Here is a 9,288-nt window from a genome sequence, read left to right on the forward strand (position 1 = left end):
CGCGGCTAGCTTCTTCTGTGTTCTTAAACACTCTGTACATCTTATACTTGAGGATAATCACCCACCTGTCTTGTAGTGAGCTCTAAGTCTCCTGAGAGCAAAGGACCCTTAATGTCTTGTTTATTACCTAACACAATGTCTAGCCTATATAAGGTCCTCAGAATGTGTTGGTTGAACCAGTAAATAAATGAAGTAGCCACCTACAGATGTTCCCCAGAAGATACATTACCTGAGCCCCCTAGAAACTGTTTGGCTTTTTGAATGTTTATTGCAAAATTTAAATACTCAGTAGTTTCTTCTTAGTTTGTGCTAACAGCTTCATAAAATGGATGGATCAAGCAATCGTGTGTGATTAGCAAACTGCGTCTACAAACTCAAGATTCAAACCACTTTTGACTAATTTTGTACTTACGGACATCTGATTGACCTTGTATGAAAACTTATTAGACAGACTTTGAGTGGGAAAATAAAAGTCTTGATTCAGTACATGCTGGAGAACAGTAAAGCACAGAAAAATTTGCAGGTTGTTGAGATTTCCCAGATTCAGTATGTGGTAAATCTCTGAAGTTCAGAATCCTTCCAGAAGGTTGCTGGGGTATGCTGGTATCAGAACATGAGGGATGTTTCTTTTTAACACCTGGCACAGCTGCAAACTAGATGGTCTGAAATTTGCAAGTAGATTTTTCAATTTTATCTCATCTTGAAGCTTTCATGCGGGTTTAACAATTATTCAATGTAATTGAAGTCAGTGTAGCTAAAATTGCATATTTTTGAAGTGTTAAGAATGAATATAAGTTATGTTCTTTAAGAATGAGTATGCCAGTATTTCATATTCTCTCTTGGTAGTATAGTGAAAATTGTTTTCGCTATAAGTGTTATATAAATAATAAAGATATTTAGGAGTGTATATGCTTACATGAAATGAATATTTGGCCTTTTAGGAGATCACCTTAGCTGGTATAGTGGATTAAAAATGGCCTCAAATTATTTGATGTTTTCTCATTGAGAGGTGGGATCTATGTCATCACCCCTTGAATCTCGGTGGGTTAAAAAAATTATGGTTAAATACACATAATATTTACCTTTTAAGCTATTTTTAAGTGTACGGTTCTTTGTCATTAAGTGTATTCACATTGTTGTGCAACCATCCCCATTCATATCCAGAACTTTTTCATCTTCTCCAGCTGAAACTCATTACCCATTAAATACTAACTCCTCATTTTTCCCCTGCCCACCTCTTGACTTGAGTGGGTTTTGACAAATAGAGTATGGCAGCAGTGACAGAGTACCAGTTTCTGTGTACAGACTTTAAGTAACCAGGAGCTTCTACTTTCTCTCTCTGGTACACAGTCTTCAGGAGCTCTGGGATGCCATTAAGAATTCAAAGTAGACTTGTTGGAGAAATCCATTCTGAAACCTGGCAGTAACTAGTAAGTGCCATGCTGGAGAAGCATGCTGACAGTTCTAGTTGAGCCCAGCCTTTTAGGCATCCCTGTTAAGGTGCCATACGTGAGAGTAGAGCCACTTAAGAACTTCCAGATTAATCTGTTCACCAGCTCAATACCTCTGTTGCCTCGTTTGGTGCCACATGGGGCACATTGCCCGCAGCACCCTTTCTGAATACCTGACCATCAAAATTGAGAGCTGTAATACAATGGCTATTACTTTAAGCTGTTAAGTTTTAGGATAGTTTGTTATGCAGTGATAGACAATTAGAACTGGTAGCTTAGCTAAAGCTTCTGGCTTCTTGGCGTTTGAGCTGAAAATAACAAACGGTGCATCCGAAATACCTCAAAACAACTGTACCATGATTTGGAAAGACTGTATAAAATGTAATGAAAGATACTGTTAACAATTTAATAGTCTGGGCATGGTGGCGCATGCCTGTCATCCCAGCACTTTGGGAGGCCAAGGCGGGCAGCTCCTGAGGTCAAGAGTTTGAGACCAGCCTGGCCAACCTGGCAAAACCCTGCCTCTTCTAAAAATAGAAAAATTAGCTGAGTGTGGTGGCAGGTGCCTGTAATCTCAGCTACTCTGAGATTACAGGCTGAAGCAGGAGAACGGCTTGAACCCAGAAGGCAGAGGTTGCAGTGAGCTGAGATTGTGCCATTGCACTCCAGCCCGGGTGGAAGATAAGAGCAAGACTCCGTCTCAAACAGAACAAAACAAAACAAAACAAAAAACTAATAATATGGAAAATGAAATTCTAATAATTAGGTATGTGGAGAAGACAGCTCTGAGGAACTCAGATTACTTAGAAGGGATAGAAATAGGAAAATGGTTGATAAATGCTGTTTACCTTTCAGAAATTTGATTGGCGAATCTGCTTAAAAATAGCTGAGAAGTTTGTGACTTTTTCATTTTGAAGAAGAGATTTTCCAGGAGTCTGAGAATCCTTTAAATTCTTCCAAAGATAGCTTATTATGTTTAGGACACCGGAAAGTAATATAATAAGGTATAAGGTCTGATATAATAAGGTTGATGTTTTTTTTTTTTTTTCTTGAGCATTTTTTCATGAGTTTATGGGACATTATGTATCTTCTTTGGAGAGATGCTGTTTAGGCTCCTCCCCTCCCCTCCCCTCCCCTCCCTTCCCTTCTTTTTCTTTTTCTTTTTCTTTTTCTTTTTTAAATTGTATTTTAGGCTCTGATGTACATGTGCACATTGCAGCATCCTGCAGGATTGTTGCATAGGTACATACATGCCATGGTGGTTTGCTGTCTCCATTCCTCCATTCTCCCCTGCTCTGTCGCCTACACCAGGCATTTTTCCCAGTGTTATCCCTCCCCATCCTCTCCCCCCCTGCCGCCGCCCCTCTCCCCCCCCCCCCCAACCACCTAGCCCAGTGAGTGTTGTTCTCTTCCCCGTGCCCAAGTATTCTCATTCTTCATCACCCACCTATGAGTGAAAACATGCAGTGTTTGGTTTTCTGTTTTTGTATCAGTTTGCTGAGAATGATGGTTTCCAGATTCATCCATGTCTCTAGAAAGGACAGGAACTCGTAATTTTTTATGGCTGCATAGTATTCCATGGTGTATATGTGCCACGTTTTCCTTGTTCAGTCTATCATTGATGGGCATTTGGGTTGGTTGCAGGTCTTTGTGCTGCAACAAACATACGTGTGCATGTGTCTTTATAATGGAGCAATTTGTTATTCTTTGGATATATACCCAGTAATGGGATTGCTGGGTCAAATGGAATTTCTCTTTCTAGATCCTTGAGGATTTGCCACACTGTCTTCCACGATGGTTGAACTAATTTACACTCCCAACAGTGTAAAAGTGTTCCTTTTTCTCCACATCCTCTCCAGCATCTGTTGTCTCCAGATTTTTTAATGATTGCCATTCTAACCGCCGTGAGATGGTATCTCAATGTGGTTTTGATTTGCATTTCTCGAATGACCAATCATGATGAACATTTTTTCATATGTTTGTTGGCCGCATATATGTCTTCTTTTGAAAAGTGTCTGTTCATATCCTTCACCCACTTTTGAATGGGTTTTTTTCTTGTAAATCTGTTTTAAGTCTTTGTAAATTCTGGATATAAGTCCTTTGTCAGATGAGTAGATTGCAGAAATTTTTTCCTATTCTGTGGGTTGCTGGTTCATTCTAATGATTGTTTCTTTTGCTGTGCAGAAGCTCTTAAGTTTAATTAGATCCAATTTGTCTATTTTGGCTTTTGTTGCCATCACTTTTGGTGATTTAGTCATGAAGTCCTTGCCTGTGCCTATGTCCTGGATGGTGTTGCCTAGATTTTCTTCTAGGGTTTTTATGGTATTAAGTCTTATGTTTAAATCTTTAAGCCATCTGGAGTTAATTTTAGTGTAAGGTGTACAGAATGGGTCCAGTTTTAGCTTCCTGCATATGGCCAGCCAGTTTTCCCAACACCATTTATTAAACAGGAAGTCCTTCCCCATTGCTTGTTTTTGTCAGGTTTGTTGAAGATCAGGTGGTTGTAGATGTGTGGCATTGTTTCTGAGGCCTCTGTTTTGTTCCATTGGTCTGTATCTCTGTTTGATACCATACCAGTACCATACTGTTTTGATTACTGTAGACTTTTAGTATAATTTGAAGTCGGGTAGTGTGATGCCTCCAGCTTTGTTCTTTTTGCTTAGGATTGTCTTGGCTATGCGGGCTCTCTTTTGGTTCCATATGAAGTTTAAAGTGGTTTTTTCCAGTTCTGTGAAGAAGGGCAATGGTAGCTTGATGGGGATAGCATTGAATCTATAAGTTACTTTGGGCAGTATAGCCATTTTCACAATACTGATTCTTCATAACCATGAGCATGGAATATTTTTCCATCTGTTTGTGTCCTCTCTTATTTCCTTGAGCAGTGGTTTGTAGTTCTCCTTGAAGAGATCTTTTACATCCTTTTGTTAGTTGTATTCCTAGGTATTTTATTCTCTGTGTAGCAGTTGTAAATGGGATTTGCTCATGATTTGGCTCTTTGTTTGTCTGTTGTTGGTGTATAGGAATGCTTGTGATTTTTGTATATTGATTTTCTATCCTGAGACATTGATGAAGTTGCTTATCAGCTTAAGGAGGTTTTGGGCTGAGTCAATGGGGTCTTCTAAATATACAATCATGTTGTCTGCAAATAGGGACAATTTGACTTCTTCTTTTCCTAATTAAATGCCTTTATTTCTTTTTCTTGCCTAATTACTCTGGCTAGACCTTCCAATAATATTGAATAGGAGTGGTGAGAGAGAGGGCATCTTTGTCTAGTGCTAGTTTTTAAAGGGAATGCTTCTTTTTTTGCCTGTTTAGTATGATATTGGCTGTGGGTTTGTCATAAATAGCTTTTATTATTTTGAGATACATTCCATTGATACCTACTTTCTTGAGAGTTTTTAGCATAAAGAACTGTTGAATTTTGTCAAAGGCCTTCTCTGCATCTATTGAGATAATGATGTGGTTTTGTCTTTGATTCTGTTTATGTGGTGGATTATGTTTATAGATTTGCACGTGTTGAACCAGCCTTACATCCCCAGGATGACGCTTGCTTGATCATGGCGGATAAGCTTTTTGATGTGCTGTTGGATTCGGTTTACCAGTGTTTTATTGAAGATTTTTGCATCTATGTTCATCATGGATATTGGCCTGTAGTTTTCTTTTTTATTTGAGTCTCTGCCAGGTTTTGGTATCAGGATGATATTGGTCTCATAGAAAGAGTTAGGGAAGATTCCCTCTTTTTGTAGTGTTTGGAATAGTTTCAATAGGAATGGTAACACTCCTCTTTGTATGTCTGGTAGAATTTGGCTGTGAACCCCTCTGGACCTGGACTTTTTTTGGTTGGAAGGCTATTAACTGCTGCCTCAACTTCAGACCTTGTTATTGGTCTATTCAGGATTTCAACTACTTCCTGGCCTAGTCTTGGGAGTGTGCAAGTGTCCAGGAGTTTATCCATTTCATCTAGATTTACTGGTTTATGTACATAGAGTTGTTTGTATTAATCTCTGATGGTAGTTTGTATTTCTAAGGAATCGGTGGTGATCTCCCCTTTATCATTTTTTATTGCATCTATTTGATTCTTCTCTCTTTTATTTTTGTTAGTCCAGCTAGCGGTCTATTTTGTTGATCTTTTCAAAAAACAGCTCCTGGATTTTTTGAAGGGTTTTTTGTGTCTCTGTCTCCTTCAGTTCTGCTCTGATCTTAGTTATTTCCTGTCTTCTGCTTGCTTTTGAGTTTTTTTAATCTTGCTCCTCTAGCTCTTTCAATTTTGATGATCGGGTGTTGACTTTAGATCTTCTTGTTTCTCATGTGGGCATTTATTGCTATAAATTTTCCTCTAGCCACTGCTTTAAATGTGTCCCATAGATTCTGGTACCTTGTGTCTAAATTCTTGTTGGTTTCGAAGAACATATTTATATCTCCCTTCATTTCATTGTTTACCCATTTGTTATTCAGGAGCAAGTTGTTCAGTTTCCATATGATAGTGCAGTTTTGAGTACTTTTCTTAATCCTGAGTTCTAATTTGATTGCACTGTGGTCTGAGAGACTGTTTGTTATGATTTTTGTTCTTTTGCACTTGTTAAGGAGTGATTTACTTCCAATTATGTGGTTAATTTTAGAGTAAGTGTGATGTGGTGCTTGCATATCCTTATTGACTTTCTGTCTTGTTGATCTGTCTAATATTGTCAATGGAGTGTTAAAGTCTCCCACTTTTATTGTGCGGGAGTCTAAGTCTCTTTGTAGGTCATTAAGAACTTTATGAGAGCTTTATGTATCTGGGTGCTCCTGCATTGGGTGCATATATATTTAGGATCGTTTGCTCTTCTTGTTGCATCGATCCTTTTACCATTATGTAATGCCCTTCTTTGTCTCTTTTGATCTTTGATGGTTTAAAGTCTGTTTTATCAGAGACTAAGTTTACTACCCCTGCTTTTTTTTGGCTCTCCATTTGCTTGGTAGATCTTCTTCCATCCCTTTATTTTGAGTCTGTGTGAGTCTCTGCATGTGAGATGAGTCTCCTGAATGTAGCACAGCATTGGGTCTTGACTTTTTATCCAGTTTGCCAGTCTCTGTCTTTTGATTGGGTCATTTAGTCCATTTGCATTCAACGTTAATATTGTTATCTTTGAATTTGATCCTGCCTTTGAATTCAAAATACCTTTGAATTTGTTGCTGGCTGGCTATTTTGCCTGTCAGTTGACGTGGTTTCTTCATTGCATCGTCGTTCTTCACCATTTGGTATGTTTTTGCAGTGGCTGGTACTGGTTGTTGCTTTCCCCGTTTTGTACTTCCTTCAGGACTTCTTGTTAGGCAGGTCTTGTTGCGACGAAATCTCTTAGCAATTGCTTGTCCGTAAAGGATTTTATTTCTCCTTCACTTATGAAGCTTAGTTTGACCGGATATGCAATTCTGGATTGAAAGTTCTCTTCTTTATGAATGTTGAATATTGGTCCCTACTCGATTCTAGCTTGTAGAGTTTCTGCTGAGAGATCCACTGTGAGTCTGATGGTCTTCCGTTTGTGGGTGACTGGACCTTTCTCTCTGGCTGCCCTTAGGATTTTTTCCTCCATTTCCATCCTGGTGAGTCAGATGATTATGTGCCTTGGGGTTGCTCTTCTTGAGGAATATCTTTGTGGTGTTCTCTGTATTTCCTGGATTTGAATGTTGGCCTGCCTTGTTATTTAGGGAAGTTCTCTTGGATAATATCCTGAAGAGTGTTTTCCAACTTGGAATCTTTCTCCCTGTCACATTCAGGTATGCTGATCAAGTATAGATTAGGTCTTTTTACATAATCCCATAGTTCCTGGAGGCTTTGTTTGTTTCTTTTCACCCTTTTTTTCTGTAATCTTGCCTTCTTGTTTTATTTCATTGATTCGATCTTCTGTCTCTGATATCCTTTCTTCTGCTTGATTAATTCAGCTATTGAAACATTTTTTTTTTTTTTTTTTAAGACTAGTCAAGTGCAGTAGTGAGAAGGAGGGAAAGAGTAGAACAAGGAGTTCGATCTGTAACTGATTGCGAACAATCAATTGAGATAACTCACTACCTTCGGACCAGCGGGCTGTTGAAACTTGTGTATGCCTTGTGAAGTTCTCGTGTTGTGTTTTTCAGCTCCATTGGGTCATTTATGTTTTTCTCTAAGCTGGTTATTCTAATTAGCATTTCGTCTAACCTTTTTTCAGGGTTCTTAGTTCTTTGTGTTGGGTTAGAACATGGTCTGTTAACTCACAGAAGTTTGTTATTACCCACCTTCTGCAGCCTGCTTCTGTCAATTTGTCAAACTCTTTTTCTGCCTTGTTTTGTTCCCTTGATGGTGAGGAGTTGTAATCCCTGGGAAGGGAAGAGGTGTTCTGGTCTTTGATGGTTTCATCCTTTTTGCACTTTTTTTTTTTCCCCATCTTCATGGATTTATCTCCCTTTGATCTTTTAAGTTGGTAATTTCAGGAGAAATCTCTGAGTGGACATCCTTTCTGTTGCGGTTGGACCTATATCTTTTTTGGCCTGTAGAGGGCTGCTGGGCTGCCTCAGATTCAGTCGGTTCGCTGGGTGGGTGGTCTTCCCCTGGGGTTTGTTTGCAGGTGAAATTAGCCCCGTCTTCCCTGAGCTCTATCTTCCTGGTTGGGGTGAAATTGGTGTATTTGCTGCCAAGCAATCTGGTGCCCCAGCTTCAGTTTGAGTTTTGTTGGGGGTGTGGCCTGCCAGGCCTTATGACCTGTTTCCCTGCTTTTAACTCTGCCTCTTTCTGTGGGACCAGTTGTTTGGGCCTGCTGGCATTAGTCCAAACTTCCGCCTATGTCCTGCTGACAGCTTAAGGCACCAGGCACGAGCTGTTGCTGATTTGCATTGCCCATGGCACCCCTCAGTCTGGTGGGGCTCTTGTGGACCATGGGTTGCAGCAGGGATGAGGTAAGCACAGGATCTGAATGGGAGCTCAGAATGGGTGAAGTCCCCCCCGACCCTTCGAGCCAGGTGCACCTTCCAGTTGGGGATGAGCCCCCACCCTGTCTTGGTTCATCTTCCCTCGGCTGCTCTCGCCTTGCTTTGGCTCCTTCCCTGGACTATACTCAGAGTCCTCCCAGTACCCCCGAAATGAGCCTGGCACCTCATTTGGAATCCTGAAGTCCTCTAGCCCTCTGCATCTCATTTGCTGGGAGCTGCCTTCCGTGTTGCCTCCTCTCTGCCATCTTGATGCTGCCTGGTTGATGTTTTTATGTGGTGCTCTTAGCCTCTTAGAGTTTGCCAAAATTTAAAGTAGACCAAGTTAATGAATGTATTTCATAGCATAGATTATGGACAGTCCTTTCTGCCTGCTAAATTCAGTTCAGCTCTGACGGTGAATACCTAATGTGTTCAGAGAACTGTGGGGGATTTAAAAACACTTTCTAAGTAGGAAGAGGTATAAATAAGTGATTAAAAGCAATCATAAGTTACTGTAGACACTACATTATGCAGTCTTCTTAATTTTTGTGTGCCATTTCTAAATGGTTGCAGATTTTTCTCCTTTTATTTTCAGCATTTAATGCTTTGTATTGGCTCTTGATATATGGAGTTTGGATTATGGAAGGTAAGGGGGAGATTTTAATTTATATGGAAATCTATGGAAATTATTTCTTACAGAAAAACTGAAAATAGAGAAAATAAAAAAATACAATTTTGTAAATCCAGGGAAGCAGGACAGTTGTGGCCTAATAATACCCTTTTGTGTTGGCAGACAGATTTGCTGCTATTATGACACTTTGCTTAAGGAATGAGAGCATCGTGGTGAATGCAAACGTATACACAGCTGTTCGAGCTCGCTGCTCAGCTTTCTGGATTCCTTAAGCTGTATCACTTTTGG

At 39.8% G+C, this 9,288-nt stretch overlaps 1 protein-coding gene across 1 annotated transcript in view; it reads left to right on the forward strand.

The window, feature by feature from the left end:
- The window catches only part of PRIM2 (DNA primase subunit 2), a 329,319-nt gene that overhangs the window by 34,304 nt on the left and 285,727 nt on the right, over positions 1–9,288 (forward strand). Inside the window, exons 6-7 of the mRNA XM_032299377.1 lie at positions 8,965–9,015; positions 9,163–9,224. Coding sequence (XP_032155268.1) covers positions 8,965–9,015; positions 9,163–9,224 — 113 coding nt within the window. The remainder of the gene's footprint in view (positions 1–8,964; positions 9,016–9,162; positions 9,225–9,288) is intronic.

The sequence above is a fragment of the Sapajus apella genome, unplaced genomic scaffold (genome assembly GCF_009761245.1).
Source record: "Sapajus apella isolate SASKATOON/1434 unplaced genomic scaffold, GSC_monkey_1.0 scaffold41, whole genome shotgun sequence".
NCBI lineage: Eukaryota > Metazoa > Chordata > Mammalia > Primates > Cebidae > Sapajus > Sapajus apella.